Raw genomic sequence first — 22,698 nt, 5'->3', positions numbered from 1 at the left:
CAGCCACAAGGTCGCCTCTCAACCTTCTCTTGCGGAGGCTGAAAAGATCCAGTTTCTCTAGTCTCTCCTCGTAGGGCTTGGTCTGTAGGCCCTTAACCATACGAGTGGCCCTTCTCTGGACCCTCGCCAGGTTATCCGCATCCCTCTTGAATTGCGGCACCCAGAATTGCACGCAGTACTCCAACTGCGGTCTGACCAGCGCCCGATAGAGGGGAAGTATCACCTCCTTGGACCTATTCGTCATGCATCTGCTGATGCACGATAAAGTGCCATTGGCTTTTTTGATGGCTTCGTCACACTGCCGACTCATGTTCATCTTGGAGTCCACTAGGACTCCAAGCTCCTTTTCCACTTCCGTGCCATCCAGCAGGTCATTCCCTAGGCTGTAGATGTGCTGGACATTTTTCCTCCCTAGGTGCAGCACTTTGCATTTCTCCTTGTTGAACTGCATTCTGTTGTTTTTTGCCCACTTGTCCAACCTGTCCAGATCTGCTTGCAGCTGTTCCCTGCCCTCCGGCGTGTCCACTTCTCCCCATAGCTTTGTGTCATCTGCAAACTTGGACAGAGTACATTTCAATCCCTCGTCCAAGTCACTGATGAAGACATTAAAGAGTATCGGTCCAAGGACCGAACCCTGCGGGACCCCACTTCTCACACCCTTCCAGGTCGAAACCGACCCATCCACCACGACTCTCTGGGTGCGACCCTCCAGCCAATTCGCCACCCACCGGACTGTGTAGTCATCCAAGTCACAGCCTCTTAACTTGTTCACCAGTATGGGGTGGGATACCGTATCAAAGGCCTTCCTGAAGTCTAAGTATACGACATCCACCCCTCCTCCTGTGTCCAGGCGTTTCGTAACCTGGTCATAAAAAGAAACTAGATTGGTCAGGCACAATCTGCCTGCCATGAACCCGTGCTGATTTCCCCTCAGCATAATTTGTCCTGCCGGGCTCTCACAAATGTATATAGGTAGTATGTATAGCTGTACAGATATGCAAGCCCTTTGAAACACTGCAAAAGTGTCTGAAACACTTTACAATAGTACCTCTTTAAATGAGGCACTATTTTGAAGCATTTCACTTTTGGGGTGCAGGCAGAAATGACATTTTTTCATGTGATCTGGCCCCTGAAAGTGCTCTACAGCTATGACCTTACACACAGAGAACTTCTAAAATTGCTGATTGGGCAAAAAATCCCTTATCAAATCAGGTAACAGGATAAAGCACTCTGCTTTAGAGTTTCTTACGGAACTTCTTTTCCCTTGAGGGTTAATTTTTCACACAGGGGTAGGGCTGGGCTGATGCAAGCAGCAGCCAACCCCACCCCTGGGGCTGTCAGTGGAGAGGGAGGGAAGGGAGCAGTAGCAGCTGCTGGGCTGCTATCTAGGCCTGAGCTCGAGCAGGGGGCGGTGGAATGGAGCCCCTCACCTCACAGTCCCTGCCAGCTACCCTGGCTGGGGTGTTGTGGGGAGCCAAGACAGACCTCTGAGATGAGAAGGCTCTGTTCTACCGAGCCACCTCTCCCCCCTCCAAGCTCTGGCCAGGCCTCTTGAAAGTGGCAGCAGCAGCTGCTGGGCAAGCCTGGCCTGAGCTAGAGAGGTGAAAGGGGGTGGAAGGGAGCCCCCTTGCCTCAGGGGCTCAGTCTGACTCCCCCAAAATACCCCACCCAGGGTCAGGCCAGACACAGCAGTCCTGCAGCTACTTCTGCTCCTTTCCCGGCCTCTCCACTGACAGCTGGGGAGAGGGGTAGTTCAGCAGCCTCCTTGGAGGTTGCTGGAGTACACCTGCCTACTGGCCAGGAGGGCCAGTACAGGCAGGCTCAATCCTGCTCCTCCCCCCCCCACCCTTGCTCCTCCTGATTCATCAGGTGAACATCTGTTGGATCAGGGGGTCACTACTAACTCATGCCTCTTCTTTTAAAGTGCCACGAGTTAGAGTGGGGCTGGAGTTGGGCATATTACTCTCACCTTCCCTGCCAGATCCCTGGCGCCCCTACTGATGCTGGAACTGGGCTCTCCAACTTTAATCTCCTCTACCCCTCGCCTACACTCTTAGCTTTCCCCTCCTTTTTACTCCCACTTCTGAGTGGAGGAGCATGGGGGAGCTAAGAGTGAAGCCACAGGTCACCACAGCCTGCTCTGGAGTCCACTGGTGGGTAGTAGAGGAGCCTTCAGCATTTTGAAATTTTCCATTACCCAGGAACAGCACGGAGACATACATATATCCCCTAGCTGAGGCATTTTCTTTTTGAAACATTTCTGAGTGGGTTTCACTTGGAAATGTTTGAATTGTTACATCTGTCTACACCCCTAAATGGACTTCTATGCCTTATATTAAGCATACACATGCTTAAGTGACTTCCTGAATTGGGTATCAAATATAATTTAGCTATCAAAAGAAATTCACAATGTTGGTTAGTAACCATCACAGAATTCTAAGAAAGCAGGGCTGGAAGGGATCTCGGAGGTCATTTAGTCCAACTTCCTGCTCGGCACAGGACCATCCTCATCTAAACCATCTCAGACAAGAGTTTTCTAACCTGTTTTTAAATTTTTTCCAAGGATAGAGATTCCACAAACTCTCTAGGTAGCCTGTTCCAATGCTTAACCATTCTCATAGTGAGAACATTCTACCTAATATCTAACCCAAATTTCCCTTGCTACAATATAAGAACCTCGCTTCAGGATGCCAGGGCTTCCCACCTTTTTTTTGTTTTTGCAGCTTTTTTTTTTCTCTCCCTCCACTTGCTGTTGATTTGACACTTTTTTGTGGTCCCTGAGCTTTTTCGCAAAGACTGACCAAATCCACAGTTTCTGCGGAAATTGCAGAACCATGAATTCTGCAGGTCATAGGCTGCAGCCTACAGAAGTTCATGCATCTCTGAACAAGCTAGTCTATAACAGGGGTCAGTAACATTTTTGGACAGAGTACCAAAAACACATGCAATCTCTACTGGTAAGATGTTGGCATACCAGAGGTGGATGGTGGGGGAGTAACAAAGGGTCCAATCCTTGTTGTGGCAGTACAGCCCCAGCTTCTTCCCCACCATCTGCCCTGATGCACTCATGCCAAGCAAAATGCCTTCAGTGTCACACACTGCCATGCATACCGGGGGTTGCCATAGTGCCACACTGCCCTCCATTCTGCCTATCTTTAGGCTAATGGCTAACTACCTTCCTCCACCCTTCAGGTATTGGTAGTCTGTTACTAAATCATAGCCCCTCAGTTTTTCATTCTCCAGACTAATCCAAGACTAATTCCAGTTCTTCGTAAAAAACTTTTTCCATACCTCTAATATTTTTTGTTGCTATCTACTAGTCTTTCTAATTTGTCCACATCTTTATTGAAGCTTGATGTCCAAAACTGAACACAGTACTTTAGGAAAGGCATTATCAGTGCTGAATAGAGTGGGAGGATCACTTCCCTTGACTTGCAAGTGACATTCTTATCAGTACAGCCAAGTGTACTAGTGGCATTTTTTGCAACAAGAGCATACTATTGGTTCATATTCAGCTTATGATCCACTATAACCCCGGGTCCTTTTCTGCAATACTGTAGCCAGTCATTCCTCAGTCTGTATTTGTGCATCCAATTATTCTCTCTTTGCACTAAGACTTTGAAATTCTTCTTACTGAATTTAATTCACCTTATTTTGGACTATTTCTCCAGCTTATTAAGACTACTTTGAATCTAATACTAACTTGCAGTGTCTGCAACTCCACTGAATTTGGTATCTTCAAGTTCTACTGGGGTCTAATTCTACAGGAACGTAAGTTTTTATTTTTATTCATATCAAAGCTGCAACATGAACTTCCCCTGAAATATATTTTCATAACTTTCCACCAATATTTTACACTATGCCCATTTGTTATTTTCCTTTTTAAACCCATGTTAAATCCAGGTGATACCCCAGAACCATTTATTATAAGTACACTATACAAAGACAAGCAGACAAATACACATACACTAGCATCATGAGATATTGTTGTTGAATAGACATGTTAATGTTCACTGGAAAGGGGAAGAGAATGATTATTACAACTCCAGGATGGAATGCACCAGAGACAATAATGAATCATTTGGGGGTATCTATCATATTTGGACACAAGTGTTATATAATCATAATTCTTTTTTTTTTGGTTTCCCTACATAAAAGAATTAACTCAGATAAAACAAGAAATCCCACTGGTCTAAATTATCCTGGAGTAAAATTGTTTCCAGTGAATGTGAATAAAAAATAATTAAAGAATACACCCCTTTCTGGAAAGTCTGAACAGGTTTAAATAAAACTTTCTGGATATTTATGTATCAAAAATAGTTTCAAACAGACTTTGTACTCACTTGCTTTGTGTCAGGTCAACAACAATGAGATCTTTTTCCAGTAACACAACTACAGCATAGGGGTCTTGAAATTCTAGAAGTAAGAAATGAAACATAACATTTATAAAACAGTTTTTCCACCAGACATTTTAATTAAATTAACCAAATCATGTAATCCTTTTACTAAACAATTACTATGTGTTAAATAAGAGTTTTGCAAAAGAAGCCTGAACAACTAGAAAACTTATCTGCAAATTGGAAAGTATGACCTTTGATTAGAGTCAGACACTAATGGGAAAGGACCATGATGACAAGTGGCTTTGGGAAAGTATTCGTTAAAAACACATTGAGATAGAAACAGCATGGTAAATTACAGCATGCTAACATGGTATTGAATGGACAGGAAAGGAGTACAGAAGAGTTCTCTTTGATGTCTTAGGAAACCGTATGTTAACCCATCATTAAATCCAATTATCAGTGGAATGGGTATTGATGTTTTGCTATGGACAGAGATTATCTAAAGCTTTATTCTTTGCAGCTGATTCAGCTTATTTGATAATGCATAGTGCACCCATTCCCAATGGTGTATCCCTCAGACCTCAAAAGAAGAGATTCACTAGGTCCACTATTTAAAATGTGAAAAGGAAGCATGAATGAAGAAACAATGTTAACAGAGGTACGCAGTAGAGATGGAAGGTGAAGAAAGAGGTGCAGCTGTGCTGCAGGTAGAGCTGGGCAGAGTCAGACTGCGTGGAGCTGAAAAAGATGTCAAAGATTTAGGTTTGCTCCTCCATTCCTAACATACCAAGATGCTCTTACAGGAGCAGACTCTGGTCTTTCAACCACTTTTAAACCACTTCCTTTGGCAAAAGCTCATTTTCATGTATGTTACTTATCATTCTGGAATTCAAATTCTGGTATTCTAAATTAGAAATTTATTTACAGGTGTTGAGTTAAAAATCATGGAAAACTTTAAAGGAGAGAAAACAAAGTGTTTCAGCACAGGAGGGGAAAACTAGTTATACCTATTCCCTATTATTATTTCTTATCTTTTTGCTGGGAAATGTTTTTCATAGTTAAAGGATACTTGGCCTAAATTTTTTTCTACAGCTATTAGGCCTGTGTCAATAGGGAAGTATTTGATTCGGATTTGGCTGATTCAGAGGCTAATTTGATTCAGAGATTTGGATCACTGTCCCAAATCGATTTGGCTGAATCCATTCTGGAAGATTCAGTGCCGATTTGGAGAGATTCGGATTGGATGGGGAGAGGCAGGCACAGCCAGCTGGCTGCAGGTTCTCGCACAGCTTCTCTGACTGTGCCTGCCTCTCCCCAGATGGGGGGAGCCGTGGGAGAAGCCCCCATGGCTGCCCTACCCAGCCCAGCCCCATCGCCCACCCCGCCCCAGCCTAGTCCCAGCACTTTAAAAAAAGAAAAGAAAAAAGCCCCGCACACACTGGCTCTGACAGTGGTGATTGGGGCCTCTGGGCACTTGTGGCAGAGCCCCCCCCACGAAGCGTAGGGCAATAAGGATCAATCCACCCCTGCCTGGCAACTGTGCAGCAGCTGCCCCATGGCACAGGTGCAGTGTGGCTCAGCAGGGTGCCACGTTCTGTCTGGGAGCTGGGGCTGAGTGCTGCCAGGCTCCACCTGACATGTGGAGCCACCCCAGCTCCCAGACAGTGCACAGCACCCTGCTGAGCTGTGCTGCCCCCGTGCCATGGGGCAACTGCTGCGTGTGTGCCAGGTTGGGGGGGCGATCCCCGCTGTCCCCCACTGCCCCATGCTGCACAGGGAGGCTCTGCCACGAGTGCCCAGACACCCCAATCGCCACTGCTAGACCCAGTGAGTGTAGGGCTTTTTTCTTTTTTTTTTTAAAGTGCCAGGAGGCTGGAGCTGGGCAGGGGATGCGGCCAGGCAGGGCAGCCATGGGGGCTTCTCCCACAGCTCCTCCAGTTGTGCCCGCCTCTGCCCTGGCAAGGGAATCTGCGTGGGCTATGCCCTGCTGCTGCTTGCCCAGCAGGCGTTGTGGGGGGGGGGGGCACAATGCAGGCATGGTTCGCTCCAGGCAGCAGCAGGGCATAGCCCCTACTCCCAGCGCTGCCACTGCATGCCACCCGGTACAGGAGGCACAGGATGCAGGTGCAGCAGCACTGGCAGTGCGGGGCTATGCCCTGCTGCTGCTTGGTCCCTTCTGCCTGGAGCAAGCCATGCCCATATCCTACCCCAGCTGGGCAAGCAGCAGCAAGACAGAGCTGCCACTCCCAGTGCTGCCGCGCCTCCATCCCATCCTTCCCTCGCCCAAGTAACATGCTCCCACCCTGGCTGGGCAGCTTGTCCCAGCCAGGGCCCCAAACCTGCCCTCCCCTTCCCTACCCCCTCTCCCAACTGCAACAGTCTTACCAGATGGAGGCAGCTGTCAGCTGCCTGTTTAGTCTATAGCCAAATCCCTGAATTGGCCAAATCTTTTCAGAAGCTTTTCCAAATCGATTTGGATGTTTTGAATAGATTCAGAACTTTTAACTGGTCTCCCAATTCAATTCGGATTTGGAGATTCGGTCCCCAAATTGGGCCAAATCTCCTCTGTATCGAATCGGACACCGAAGCTTCACACAGCCCTAATAGCTATGTAAATGTTGCAATACTGTTTCAAATCTACTCTGTTCAATTAAGATGCCACTAAATATACAGTTATTACTGTGTTTAGGTGCACTGTGCACAAGTGATGGGTTTAAGCACAAGCTTAAATACTTCACTGAACTAGGAACTTAATCCTAAAGAAATGTGCCAGAGTTGTAGCCTGAGAATTAACTTCTCTACTTATTTTTGAGCAATAGCAAAGTAAGTTTTTGATTCATCATTATGCTGCAACTTCAGTTTGGAGGGAACAGTACACAGTATAAGAGAGAGTTCAGTCACTGTAACCCATTCTTCATCTCTCTGCTGAAACAGCAAACAAACATTCAAACTGCTGTCAGCTCTGATGCTGTTTTCTGTGATGTAGACAAGTGTTGGTTGACAACTAAGATTCCCAACTCATTTAATACACTGATTGAACACCAAAATCTGGCCACTGCATTTACTTTTTTAATAACAAAATCTCTCTTTCTTGATAAATTTGTACTATTTTTGCTTCAAACACTCACCATTTGGGTATGGTGTTTCACAAAGAGTTAAAAATTCAACTATAGGATGATCCATTTCAAGCACTGTAATTGCTTTTCCGTGCATGATGGTTAAACTTGGTCTTCGGCAAGCTTTGTCATAAGACAGTCCACCAGAAAAGATTATAAACGGCTCACTGTATTAAAAACAAAAAACAATAATAAATGATATAATCTAACACTTCTGTACTGTCTATAAATCCTAAGTGTTTTTCAAATTAAAAAATGAAATTATAAAAGTAGTTAATCTGTTTGGGCTTTACTTTTAAAACCATTAATATTCATGAAGATTATGAAGGTTTTATATTTTGTGTGTGGAAATATTTGTAGCATTTTAAGATAGTTGTACATTTATTTTTCCTTTGATAAGATATAAAATTTTGGAATTAAGGTTAGAGTTATTATTTTCATATTGCTAGTGCTTTATATTAAAAGAGTCAGCATTCTGACAGACTCATAGTACTCAAAATAAGGAGATTTATACAAATTGACGTATATATTAAAAAGGACTTAAAATTCACATGGCCAAAACATCCTGTGACAGATTATGGTTTTGTTTTAATATTTCCTATTTAAATGTGCTCATGTTATAAGGTTACATGTCTCTGTATCCCTGACTAGTTTGTACAATGGAAAAAAGGGGTTAATTGTGCAACCAGAGCTGTGGAGTTCCACCTAAGCAGAGAGATGTAGACAGCTGTGCCTGTCTGAAGTAGAAGGCAGGGTAGATTTGCACCTTACAGACCAGGGGCAGGTAATTATTTCAGCTGGAGGGCCACTTTATGAGCTTTGGTGAGCTGTTGAGGGCCGCAACAGTAGCCCTGCCCTTTGACAGGTGCCCTGTCCCCGGTCGCCAACTTGGGACCAGAAGTCCCATCTCCTAAACCCTGACCTTTGCCACCAGAAGTCCTTCCCCTTGCCTCCCAGAAGTACTCCTTGGTGGTGGGGGCGGGCAGAGAGGGGAGGCTGGCATTTTGGAACTGGAAAAAAACAAATCATATGCTAAAAGTCAAACATGTACTATAACATATTTTATTTCAAAAATTATTTTTGTCCTGATTTGTATGTGTTTGCATAGCATATATAGAAGTGATTGCATAACAGCTCAATAATAAAGTCTTACTCTTATATAGTGTGTGGGGGGGTGTTGGGGACTGTGTGAGGTATGGTTGAGGAGGTATGGCTTGGGCTTGTGAGGAGGTATGGCAGTATGTGTGGGCAGGGTGGGTATGTGTATATGTGGGAGGGTTGTGGAGGGATGTGGGCAGGGTATGGGTGCAGGTGTGTGGGTCGTGAGGGAGGGTTGGGGGTATGAGGTAGCAAGGAGCAAGATGCAGAGCTAGGCCAGCCTGCCTCTATTGCATTGGGCTCATGTGCAGCTCCTGGGATTTGCGCACCATTGGGGAGAAGCCCCACACAATGGAGCCGGCTGCCGTCCCCACTACCTGCTGCCACGTGCACCTGCTAAGACTGCTGGAAGTGGCAGGGAGCCCTGCTCTCTGCTTTCTGGTGGAGTCCCAGGAGCTGCACATGGCAGCAGGGAGTGGAGAAAGCAGTTGGCTCCATTGTGCAGGGCTTCCCCCACAGTGGCATACAAGTCCCAGGAGCTGCTCATGAGCCCTGCACAATAGAAGCAGACCAGCCTGGCTCCTCTCCTTGTCACCACATGCAGCTCCCAGAACTGGCTGGAGCTGCGCACCACTAGGCGGCTGTGCCTGCATGGGTCATAAGCGCCCTAAGAGTCTTCCCTACTGCTGCCACTGGTGCCCTAAGGGCTCCTACTGCTGCCACTGGTGGTGAGGGCTCTGGGCCACGGTGGGGGGGATATGGGAGTGTCCCTACACCCCCCACCTTCTTTAAAACCCCACAAACCCTATACACCACACCCTGCCCACCCAAGCTCCATGCTTCCACCACTTGCTGGCTGTGGGCCCTAGGCTCCACGCTCCTGCCAGTCCCAGCCCCAAGCTCCATGCTTCTGCCCAGCCACAGCTTCCCTACCTGTTGCCTGGAGTAAGCGCTGAAGCAGGGATATGAGGAGGAGCCGCTGGAGGCTGGGGAAACCAAGCAGGTCTGCCAACAGCTGCAACAGTGGCAGCAGCGGCCCTGCCCAGAAGCTGTGCGTGTTCTCTGGGGCTGGGGCCTTCCTGCACATGAGGGTGGGAGCAAAGTGCAGCAGGCTGGGCAGGGTACAATTAACTGGCGAGTGCCCATGAGTTGGATGAAATTGCCTAGCAGTTTGGATCCAGCTCACGGGCCATATTTTGCCCGCCCATTACAGGCTAACCAAAGTACTTACTTACACACACGCACGCACACACAAGATTTTGTGAGCCAAACTAATTCATCACATATATAACTACTTTGGTCCGTCTATAAGGTGCATAACTGCCCTATGTTACTAAGTGCTATATTAATGGCTAATGGGCAATAAACACACCAACTTGATTCCAAGGCAGCATTAGAAGAGACTATTCTTGGTGCTAGAGAGGCACCTGAGAGAAAGACAGTGCAGAGGCCATCTTGGAAAAAGAGACGAAGAATGACAAATGGCACATAGGCCACGTCCACATGAGCGTGGACTTTTGTTTCCCTGAGGATAAGAAGCAGCAGCATACCATTTGTTGCTGCTTCTTGTCCCCAGGGAATGTCTGTGCCATGCACTCTCTGGTGTCTGGCAGGTTAACCCAGGTGGGATACGGGAGGCTGCAGCCAGCAACTGTGTCCTAGGAGCCTCACCTGGGATTTTGGGGACCAAGGAAGTTGCAGCCATGGTGCTCTTACAGCTGGGACCTGCTGGCAGCTGGAGAGTGGCTCTGGCCAGCCAGGCTCTGGTTTTGGGTGGCACATGCATGCTGCCACCACATGCACTGCCCTACTTTTTTTTCCCACAAAGGAACTCTACCACATGGACTAGACCTGGAGTGGGTGGGGGCTGCAACTAGGGATGCACTGATAGAGAATTTCTGGGACAATACATGGCCAATTTTTAACAAGCCATATTGGCCGATACTGATCTGATTCCGATATGCAGCCAGCAGCATGAAGAGCGTCGTCGTGCTGGTAAGTCTGGTGTGGGGAAAAGGGGTGGGGGGGGGGGCAGATTGGAGCACTCGTGGTGAGGGAGGAAGCGAGGCAGGGGCAGGCACTGCACAGCTGGGGCGGAGCGCAGGATGGAGCTGTGAGCGGCTCATCTGGGGGCGCAGGGGAGGGTGTGGCGGCTCCCGCCACTGCATGCACCCTAGGAGGGAATGGGAGGCATGTGTCCCCGGATCTGCATGTGGAGTGAGGGTGGGCTGCTGCTGTGGGCGGGGCAGGGTGGCACCGAGCTCTTCCCAGTGGTGGGGTTGGGCCAGGGCTGCAGTTGGGGCAGGTGGTGGTAGTGCTGGGAGGGGAGCTATGGTAGGAGGCTGCAGGTGCCCCAAAATTCACCATAGCCCCCTTCCCAGCACTGCCACCACCTACCCCAAGTGCAGCCCTAGCCCAACACCCCACCGGGAAGAGCTCAGCACTGCCTCAGCCTCAGCCTGCAGTGGCAGCCTGCACTCCCCTGTGCGCAGATCCGGGAGCACATGCCCCCCCATGAAAAGAATGGAAAGAGCATTTCAGTAAGGTCAGACTTACTGGAATTGAATGTTTTGACCAATGTAACTATTCACCTGAAACTAACATTTTTTCAAAAACTTCATTTCAAGATAAATTTAGAAGTGTTTGGTTTTGTTCCTTTTTGGAATGACAACTAGATTTAAAATTTCCACCCAGCTTCAACAGACTTCTCTAAACTGTGGCTTCCCTCACAGAGATTTCTGTAAGAAAAGCCATGTAACCAAGTGTCTCAGGGGAAGTGAAGAACTGTGGATATAATGCATCTGCCTGGCTCTGCTTAGTGCAGATCTGCTCAGTGCACACACACATACAGACTCTAGTTCTCTGAAGACACTTCAATGGGATCCTGGAGCAGAGGGTGGGTAAAGGGCAGCAAAGTAATGACATGAGAATGACGGTGCTGTGGATGAGGTGGCACCCCCCATATTCTGCACAGGAAGTTTAAGCACAGTGCATGTGGAAAAATTTAGTAGACATTAATATAATAATAGCTTCTTTTTTTGTAATGTGTGCCACTGCTTATAAAGTTGTATATTTAACAGGTTTGAAGTGAATTTGGACTTTTATATAAATTCACATAAAAGAGAAAAAACACTTCATTTGAAACCAGTTAAACTCACCTAAGAACACCTTCACTCCACAAACTTTGAAAATAAAGAATTATCCAATGAAAGTATCTTTCTTTAACATATCTTAACTGAAAGAAATAACATATCCGCCATTTTCAAGGGCAGATGCCATCCTTTTATAAATAAGGTCTTTATATTTCTATCTTGTATAGTAACACACTAGATGCACCATAACCTCCACGATCATATTATAAGACAAAATTTTAACTCCAACACATGCCTTGTAATCATCCAAACACTGCTATAGTATAGTTATTTTCTGATGGGTATATTTGAGGTTCATTATAATGCAATTGCTGGGGATTGTGGTGGGTACATGGTGTTGCTGCACATGATAGAAGTGCACTGCTAACAAAGCTATTCTCAGGGGGAATTTCTTTTTTCAAAACTATTCATGGGGATTGGGCTCAGCCCAAGATTGTTTCTGTAGGTGTGCATCTACATGTGAAATTAACATGATGCAATAAACTCCGAAGCAGTGTGCCTGGGACAGCAGCAGTTTGAGCCAGGGTGGAGCAGTCCTAGGCTGCCAGTAGGCTCAGGGGGTCAGCCCTGGGCTCTGGGTGGTAGCATCAGGGCTGGCTGGGGCACAAGAGTACTAAAGTATACAGCCATGCAGCAGGCAGCACCCTGTACTTTAATGCCCCAGCCAGCCCCTGTCACCATCTACACATGCACTTCATTACTTTGTACTGTCCCTGACAATACTATCTTACAGCTGAGTTAATTAGTTTACTGTGCCTTAATATTGGTGCACATGTAGACAGTGATGCTTTACTTTGGAGCTAATTAGTCTACTCCACAGTAAAGTGCACATGTAGATGCACCCTAGGTGCCTAAACAGGACCTAGATAAAACTGAGGCAGCTAAAATCCAAAGTATGATCCAAAAAAATGACTAATAGGAATAAAAATCCCTTTTAATGACATTTACTATGTATATTGTATAATGTGTTGTATATTCATTCTTTACAGTGATTTCTTATCATTCTAGTTCCTGTAAATGTATATTCATTCTTTATCGAGTCCTTATCCATTCCAGTTCCAGACTTGCATTTAAAAAAAAAAAATCAATACATTTTTAAAATAAGTTTTAGATAGCATAAATTAGAAAAGTGACTACAGATTATTACATGCAGAGGCTATCTCTGGTGACTTGGTAACTTCCTCAATGTTACAAAGATAGTCTATGGCTCAGATAGTATGTGGGGGAAAAAATTCAGTTACACTGGGTTCTATACAGTGATTTAATTATAAAACAATCCCCTCGAACAAACAGCATCTGTTCATATCATTAAAGTATCTCTCATTCATATGAATGTTTTGCAGTGCTTTGTAGGTGACAATGTGTATGACTAACCCTATTTTACAAAGAACAATCATATACTGTACATAGATTAGACCTAAACTTTTCTACCGGTGAAAAACATACCTGCTTTTACAGGTCTTGTACTCTACTTTAAGAATTGGTTTACAAGACTCAGGTTTTTTTCCATCTCTCTGAATTTTTCCTGTGAAAAGAAAGAAGGTATAAACTCAACTAAATGTTCTAATTACCAGTATATTGGAAAAAGAAAAGGTTATATAGATAGTACAAGAAAGAACTTTAAATGCAAACTGCACAGCAAATGGCACAGTGCTAATAACTATTTTCTCTTTCCTTTTGGCTATTCATTTGTCAAAAAGTAATTAGATTCCTCTTGTTCTTTTACTTGACATACTTTCTTTCTTCTCAGAAAACTACTAAAGTTAAAAGATGTGCGATGTTTATAAATTTTATTTCAAATGCACACAGCCCTTATGATGCCACATTTCACAAAACCTGCAGATTCTGCAAACACTGTATGAGGCACTGGATAGTGGCTCACAATAGCATAGTTTGCACTACTGCATGCATATGTGAGCCAAGCTTAAGGGCATTTAAAACAAGCATTCACGGAGGCACTCAGAAGGCGCAAAAAGAGGCACACAGTCACTAATAAACAATAAATAATCCATTTATCTAATTTGGTCTATTTTTCTGAATTCTATTATCATGAGCAGCTCTTGATTTCCTCAGATTTACTCATTCTTCAGATTGACCTGATTCAATTTATTGGTAAAGGTTTTTACTCTCTGGATTGACTGGGAGCAGTTTTTTGTTTTTTGCACGAGTTCAGTATGCTTATATACGAAACTCAAGGGCTATTGGCTAGTTGTGCAAGTCACATGAGAAATTTCTAATTTCAATTGAGGGAGGAATCATTTGTAAAAAGATCTTGCATATGTCTAGGATTTTGAAGTTCTCAAAAAGAATGATAAAATAAGCAGAATTAACAGGTTTTAGAAAAAGTTAAAATTTCCCTTTTTTTCTGAGCTACACCGATCTTGCCCAAGCAAAATTCCTGGAAACAGTTAGATTCCTTTATGATTTATTGATTGGGATACAGTTAATTTTCTCTTGCTATGTTCACTCAAAGTAAATGCATATATTACCTCAACTGTGACGTCTGACTAAGTTCATTTATCTGTCTATGCAGGGTTGTTGAAAGAGGCTTAGAGAACATTTCCATTTCAATATCAAATGAGGGACTTAGCTTTCTATCTTTCTCTCTAATGTGTGTGAAAGCATCTATCTTACCGTGAGGAATTGTTGTCTGGAATGGTCTGCTAGGACTTTTCAGGTTCCACAGTGTCAAGCTGCCATCAGAGTGACTGCACATGAACTGTTTCCCCTCATGGTGCCATGCAACAGAATGAATAGCCTAAAGAAAAGGCAGTGAGAATAGAGAAGAAGAGGAAAGCCAACATGAAACATGCAATTCAAACTAATAATTTTAATGTACGAGTTTCAGTTAGATTTCATAGACATTAGGGGCTGGAAGGGACCTCATGAGATCATCGAGTCCAGCCCCCTGCCATAGGCAGAAAGTCTGCTGGGGTCAAATGATCCCAGCAAGACAAACATCCAGATGCCTTTTGAATGAGTCCAGAATAGGTGCTTGCACCACCTCTGAGGGGGAGTCTGTTCACACGGACTGTAAAGAAGTTTTTTCTTTTGTCCAGTCTAAATCAGCCTTCCAGAAGTTTGGGGTCATTAGACCTTGTTATCCCTTGGGGAACCCTGGTGAACAACTGTCCTCCCAGGTCCTGTGCACCCCCCTTATATACTTGTAGCCTGCCACCAAGTCCCCCCTGAGCCTTCTCTTCTCCAGGCTGAAGAGTCTCAAGTCCCTCAGCCTCTCCTCCTAAGTCTTGCCCCCTCGGCCTTTGATCATATGGGTGGGTCTCCTTTGGACTCTCCCAAGCTTATCCATGTCCCTCCTGAAGTAGGGTACCCAAAACTGGACACAGTACTCCAGCTGTGGCCTCACTAAGGCCAAGTAAAGCAGGAGGATGACGTCCCTGGTTTTGCTTGAGATACATTGGTGGATGCATGCCAGAGTTTGGTTTGCTTTGCCAGCCATGGCATCGCATTGGTAGCTCATATTCATCTTGTGGTCGATCAAGACCCCCAAGTCTCTTTTGGTTGTGGTGCTAGTGAGTGTAGCATCGCCAAGCCTATAAATATGCTGCTTGTTCTTCCTCCCAAGGTGGAGCACTCTGCACTTCTCTACATTGAAGGCCATCAGGTGTGGTCTGCCCACCTTGCGAGTGTGTCCAGGTCAGCCTGTATTCCCAGCCTGTCTTCCAGTGTGACCGCCTTCCCCCATAGCTTAGTGTCATCCGCGAACTTTGCCAGTCTGCATCTGACACCTGAATCCAGTTCATTAATGAAGATGTTGACGAGTACCAGCCCGAGTACTGAGCCCTGAGGGACACCACTGGTCACCTTGTGCCATGTTGATTTGCTCCCATCAACTAGTACTCTTTGGGTCCGACCCCAGAGCCAGTTTCTCAGCCATCAGACTGTGAGATGGTCGAGGCTGCAGCTCCCCTGCTTAACCATGAGGACATCATGGGAGACTAAGTGAAAGGCTTTCTTGAATATCTCCATTTTCAGTAATGTAGAAGCAGTGGGCTGCCCTTTGTTTGCCTATAGCTCACCACCAGAGCTTGTCAGCATCCCTTTATAATACTCTCACTCAAACTGCTCATAAGACAAGGTAAAGAAATTCAACTATGTACATTAATGTTTGTGTGTAGTAGCTGTTCCTAGAGAGTGCAGTTGTCCACAGAAGCAGAGAATTTTATCTGAAGAGATTTATTAAGATTTATTCTACACATACCACAGACCGGTCTGGATTCTGACAGTGAGCATTTACTATAGGCCAGGCTGCCTGAGAAAAACAAGGAATGTGGGTGAACCAGCTCAGAGTTCTTGCTCTCACCAAGCCTCTGACTTGGAGAATCCTTTCAGTCTCTCTTCCATAGGTCTTGGGTGGGAAGAAGGAACTCCTTGCAAAAAACTCTCCCACTGAGGGAGTCAGACAGTTTACGTGTGTATTCTGGGGAGAGAGCTTATGTTGTGAGACGGAATGTAAGGGGTGCATAAGAACATGACCTCTGAAATGAACAAGACTTATCTGCAGCAAGCTGCTGAGAAAGGTCCAAGATCACCGACTTTATTAAAAATATTTCAAATCATATGGTAACTAGCCAAATGTATCCCCTACACACTGCCCAAAAACAAATTTCAAAAACATCATCTCAACAAGCAAAGGATTTTCTATTATGGCGCAAAGCATGACCAAAATGTACAACACCATAAAACTGTCCAACCCAGCTATCATTCAAAATATTCAGAATCAACAGTGCCCAAGTACAACTATTTTAATTGGCACTAATCCCTATAGAGTTGCACTCCATTTGCAGAGTATCTAAGGACAGTAACAAATACAAAGCTCAGGCAGACCTTTAAGGAAAAGAAAATCAGTGGGCTTTAACTGGGGATTTCTATCCAGTGCAAAACAGCATGGTGCTCTAGTTGCTCTATGTGCATGAGTTCCCAAAGCAGAGGTACTGTAGCCACATTAGTGTGCTGCTGTATGTGCACCAATAAGTGCTGCTGAGCAGCAGAACTTACTGGTATATACAGCACTGAACCATGTGGCCACGCAGCTTCTGGTTTGGGAGTGCATGTACAGAACAGGCCTGGTTTATTTCAACACAGCTGCAGCATCTATCAGCATGGCACTCCCTTACGTTGTATGAATGTAGTCATCAGCTTCAAAGGTTAAACATGTGCTCAAGAACTTTCCTAAATAAGAATCCTTCCCTAAATATGGGTCTACATGAGAAACAATTGTGCAGTTGTAGGAGGAAAGGAAGGAGGAGGAAATGTCAGGAGTAAATATAAAAGAAAAGAGAACAGAGTGGGGCCAAATTCAAAGAAGGAAAGCGAAGAACCAAAAGGAACAGGGTTGATGGGTGTTATGTGGGGCAAACAATGATTGGTGAGACAGCTTTGTGGCTGGGAGGATTTGTCACCGAGTCGTGTGATAGACAAGACATATTGCATGGACCACTTGCACTTGTAGGCTTTACTGGAGCACTGATCAATATATATACTGCTCACACAATGGCTTTGCTAAAGCATCAGTTAGAGTATGCCAGACCATCAAACCTGACCGATGTATGAACTCCTTGCATAAACAAAACTTGGCATGTGGACCAGATGTGCAGTCCTGCCAGATGGGAGGAGGAGATGGCTGTACAAGGTGTAGAAGATTCCAGTAACAAAATGATAAGACCGAAATGGGAACACCCAGATCAGAATGTGGAACAAGCCCATGGTACAGGATGGTTTAAGATAATCAAAATACAGGTGGAATGTAATATATACTTTGGTTTGGCCTCTGTATAAAATGAGAATTGGAAAGTATAGGAATTTTGTATTGGCCTAGGGGAACCTACATGGTGTTGTGGGAATACTGGGCATGCATGCTTTAACACCTTCTCTGTCAGATCAAAAGCATGTAAGGGCTATACTTTGTAGATAATAAACCTGGCCAAGCCTCTGCCACAGAAGGTAGCCTGTGGTCATTCTTTAAAACAAGATCTCCTGGCAGCAACTTTTGCTAGAACTGCAGTTCCTGAGACTTCAGCATTGACACCATATCAATAACACCTGATGAAGACAGTGACAATGACACCTGTTAGCCTGACACAATGCAATCATATTATTTAAACAAAAACCCAATGAAGTCACAAAAAATCTTCATAATCAAAGTGGATTCATTTTAAAAACATAGCACAAATGTTAGCTTATGAATGGGAACTCCAAGTCTGCGATGGTTTTAAAAAATATTTGTATTAGAAATTTTTAAAAAGCTGGTGTGAGGCTGAAAAGAATGTGTAGCTTTATTATATTTCCTGTGAAATAAATATTTAAAAACCTTTCCAATGAATAACCATTGCCAAATTAATTTCTCTCAACTGTTTAAACAGCACAGATGCTAAAAAAAGCTTCTTGCTTACAATCCTGTCCTGCAGTGTGTGGTACTCAGGTTCTTAAAGTTACACAAGTGTACAAGTCCTTGTGAAACCAGGATTTAAAGTCAAACACTAGAATATGGGACTTAAGAGAGGACAAGCACTTGAAGGGCTGCCTTAAAGAAGAGAGAAAGTACCTTTTCTCTCTTGTTGCAGAAAGGAGGACACAGACCAGTGGCTTGGAGTGACAGTAATGTACATTTAGATTGGATATCTGGAAATACTTCTTCACTGTGTGAATACTGAGGCAGTGGAATAAACTGCCTAGGGAACTTCTGGACTCTCCATCACTGAAGCTGTTCAAGAAGAGGTTAGACAGTCACTGCTTGGGGTTGATCTAGGTGTAGCTATGCCTATTTTCTACCATGGGTATTTCCCACACTTCTGACTTTGCTGGTTGCTCCCATCCTATCCCCTGTGCCCTGTCCTCCTCGCTTCTTATCTGCTATATCTGTGCCAGGGTGTTTTTAAGCCACCCCAGAGGCACTGGGTGTTGGCTACAGCTCAGGCTGGGGACTTCAACCAGGGTGTGTTGATTCGCCTGCTGGGACCAAAGCCAGAGGTTGCTGGCTACAGTGTCTTGCCCCTGCACTCAGGGTCAGACTGATCACCATATTTGGGGTCAGAAAGGAATTCTACCCCATGGTCAGACTGGTATGGACTGTGAGGGTTTCTGGTCTTCCTCTCTAGTGAGGGGTGTGGTCTTCTACCCAGGCCTTCTTGAGTGTATATTGACAAAAAATTTAGCCTTGTATATTTTGATTTCCATTTGGAAGGCTTACATTTTGGGTTAGTGCAAAGATTTTTAATACAGTCATTAAAGATCTAGAAAGCAGGGTGGAAGAAGATGAAGACATGTTCTGTAATGATAAAAATCCTGTATGTAATTTCATTACTGAAGTAGATTATAATTTTATAATGGGATTAGTGGAAAGTTTCTTACATGCTCACACTGCTTTTGTTTAATAGGGACTTTCATGAAGAAGATGACAACTATCTGCAGACAAAACACCCCAACACGCACTTGAAAGACCATGGAGAAAGCTATTAACTTCAAGGATCAGATTCTACATCCTGTGTAAAACAACTTGTTAGCTTTATCTTTTCAGTGCTGGAGCTAATGGTTCAAAGGGCAAGTGACAATTAGAAGGTACTTGATTCCTGTGAGAAGAAAGTGATCAAAAGACTGAGTAGCTTTTAAAGCCACTCTCCTTAAAAGTAGCATAGTTGAGGGAGTGCAACTGGGGCAGCAGCCCTGGACATAGCCTTTGCAGGACAGTGACTGCAGGGCTTACAAAAATAGCCACAGCCACAACTGACAGCTGGCCACACTGCCACACAGAGCTGCCCTGTTATGATTCTGCTTCCTAACGCAGACAGACTGGACCAGTTTGCAAATTAAAAGAATATATTATGCTTCTCAGACCTTAGAGATCTTAGGGAGTCTGTAGCAGAAGTGTTAAACATATGGACAGTGGACTGGAACTGCCCACAGATCCACCACATCTGACCTGCTGCACTACCAATGGGCCACTGGAAGTAGGGGGGCATGCCTGGAGGGAATGGCCTGGTGCAAAATTCAGAGCCCTCAGGTTCTGGTAGATATGGTGATCAGCAGCAAGAGAGAGAGTGAGGGCTGACACCACCCAAGTCACCCTCTAGCCTCTTTTCCCTTCACCAATGCTGTGACCCTAGCTCCTTGACCACCAGTCCTGCTGCCGCCACATGTTCTATATTGCGTGCCAGAGTTGTTGCTGCCATGTAGTCTGTGCTGGAACTGAAGGTGCTGCAATGGCATGAAACACATGTTGATGGCAGCAGCTCTAGCATGGAGCATGCAGCATGTGGCAGGAAATGGAGCTGCTGCCAGCACTGCATCCACATACACTGCCACTAGAGCCACCCTATGACCTGGGCTGAAACTGGCCCATAAGGAGCCCTGTGGTCTAGATCTGGCTTGAGCTGGAAGTGAATTTGACATCCCTGGTCTATAGGAAGCTTACTTCTACTGGAATCACCATGTGGAAGATGGAGAGACACCTGGCAACAGGAACATTTTTCAATTGATTTTTTTTTGTCCCAAGAGCTGAATTTCCTGAAATGTTTTCAATTTAAATGAAACAATACTATGCTTTACAAAGTATGCCTAATCACTGGGTACTACTGGTCATCACCTTGGACTGCAGGCAATGAACCAAATTCACATCTGCTGGAGAGCCTTGTTTAGGACCAGGGGATAGCAGCCCAAGACCTGGTAGAAGAGTTTGAGAATTGCTTGGTTCCACTCTGAAAAGGTTATGTATGAGGCCTAACAGCTGGAAAAATGTACTCGGAGGTGAGGAGGGATCATAGGTGCCTTTAGCTCAGAAACCATGAAAGGGTCACTAGTGAGGTAACAGAACACACATGCAAATGAGAAAAATTACATTTGTTTAGCCAAGAATACAGGAGTTTGTGAAAAATGTTGAGACCCCCAATGGTGAAAAATGCAAATTAATAAGTAAAAAAGCAGTAGCCCTTGCTGTGCTGAGGGCCTGCATCAAGACAGCTTCCTCTCTGTCTGTTCCCAGTGTTCCTGATCCTTGGTCTGCTCCACGAGCCTTGGCTCCCTATTTTCTCTGCTTCCCTGTTTTCCCAGCCTGTATCTTCTGTCTTGTTCCTGTCTGCTCCCTCAGGCTTGACCATTTGGCTTTGGACTCCTGGTATGTAACCCTAGGTCCTGGAATCCTGCTGTATGACCCTCATCTCTGGACTCAGTGTATAACCTTCATAGCACTGTCTCCCCAGCCCCCCACATATGGGTTGCACCTGTGGCACTGGCAGTCACACAACTGGGATCTCAGGAATTTTATGCTCCAGCTGAAACATTGTGTTGCATGGCAGCATGTGTGATTTTTGGGATGGGGCATAAAATTCCTCACATCCAAATCATGTCATTAGTTTAACATCTGCCAGGGGGCTCAATGAAATCTCTTGAGAGCATGCAGTTTCAGTCATAACAGAAAACAGTATTTTACAATATTTGACCTATGGACAGTAAAATAAGACTAAAATATTACAATGCCATTACATAAGCAGTTTAAGACCTTCAGCTAGCAGCACAATGCATTTAGTTCTAATTTTGATATAGCAAAACCAAAGGGATGTTAGAAAATAGCAATAAAACAATTAGAAATTCGGAGGGGTTTAGGTTTGGTGCTTGTCTGAAGGCTAGGATGGGTGACTCTGGAAAGATTTTTTTAAGAATAGGGTCTTTTTCTAATATGGGTTGCAATTTTTTGAGGATTTTCCATATAGGTTCAAGGAATGGGTGATAGGTCCTAACCTCGCCAACCTCATCACCAGAAGCAAACTTCCTCAACCCCAGAACACACCAAAAGGATCCAGACCGTGCCATGACAAGAAATGCAAAACCTGCCCCCACATCTCCACCACCTCCACTATTACTACACCCCACAACAGAGCCATCAGCATCCCAGGATCTTACAGCTGCACCTCCAGGAATGTAGTATACTTCATCCAATGCACCAAATGCCCTGATGGAAAATATGTAGGAGAGACCAGACAACAACTGCGCACCAGAATGAACGCACACCAGAAATCCATCAAAGACAAAAACACCCAATTACCGGTGGGGGCACATTTCTCACAGGAGGGCCACTGTCTCTCCAATCTCTCAGTCCTGATCCTCAAGGGAAATTTACACAACACATCCCAGAGACGAGCCTATGAGCTCCATTTCATCAACCTGCTGGATACTAGAGATCAGGGACTAAACATAGACATTGGATTTTTGATACATTATAATCCGCCTGGCAACTGACTCCCCAGCCCAGCCCCTGGCTTCTTTACTTTTCATTCCATCCAGGAAGAGCACGCAGCAACTGCTGCAGCGTCCTTAGCCTGACGAAGGGTTTTTGAACCCGAAAGCTTGCTTAATAACTATTCTCCAACCATTTGGGTTGGTCTAATAAAAGATATCAGATTCACCCAAGGAACCTTGTCTGCCTTAGAAATTCGGAGAAACTCACTGGTGTGAAAAGACTGGAAGGAGTGGAAATGTTTAGTTTAGACAGGCAAACAATTAAAAGGGACATAATAGGAATAGATTAAATGATGAAAAGTACTCAGAAGATAAATAAATGTAGCACTTGTGTTTATGGAATATAAATATAATGGACCATTAAATTAAACTGAAAAGTAAAACTGATTTAAGAAATATTTTATATAACATATTGATTACTAGAACCCATTGGTACAAGATATACGGAAAATCAAGAGTTTAGCAGGATTCAAACAAAGTTTAAACATTTAATAGGAAAATCCATTGTTGCTTTAGATAATCTAAAACATATCGTGGATATACACTTCTCAACTTCCAGGGTATGTGCCAATCATAAAATGACATGACTGAAAAAGAAAGCTACCTGGCATCAGAAGTTAGTTAGGTTACTGTTTAACTGGCCTTCATATGTATGCTAGGCACGTGTAAAGCTTCGGGTATCGATTCATTTCAGAGGAGATTCTGCCCTGTCCCCAGGACGCCAAGAAGAAGGGGAGGCCA

At 44.7% G+C, this 22,698-nt stretch overlaps 1 protein-coding gene across 4 annotated transcripts in view; it reads right to left on the bottom strand.

Moving 5' to 3' along the window:
• STXBP5L (syntaxin binding protein 5L) overlaps positions 1 to 22,698 on the bottom strand; it is a 390,570-nt gene that overhangs the window by 152,676 nt on the left and 215,196 nt on the right. For all 4 annotated transcript variants that reach the window (XM_059720506.1, XM_006263508.4, XM_059720507.1 and 1 more), the window contains exons 8-11: positions 14,341 to 14,464; positions 13,153 to 13,231; positions 7,469 to 7,623; positions 4,344 to 4,416 (exon numbers count right to left, since the gene is read on the bottom strand). In XM_059720506.1, the coding sequence (XP_059576489.1) occupies positions 4,344 to 4,416; positions 7,469 to 7,623; positions 13,153 to 13,231; positions 14,341 to 14,464 (431 nt within the window). The remainder of the gene's footprint in view (positions 1 to 4,343; positions 4,417 to 7,468; positions 7,624 to 13,152; positions 13,232 to 14,340; positions 14,465 to 22,698) is intronic.

This window comes from Alligator mississippiensis, chromosome 1, assembly GCF_030867095.1.
Source record: "Alligator mississippiensis isolate rAllMis1 chromosome 1, rAllMis1, whole genome shotgun sequence".
Lineage (NCBI taxonomy): Eukaryota > Metazoa > Chordata > Crocodylia > Alligatoridae > Alligator > Alligator mississippiensis.
This window is presented reverse-complemented; position numbering and strand designations above follow the sequence as displayed.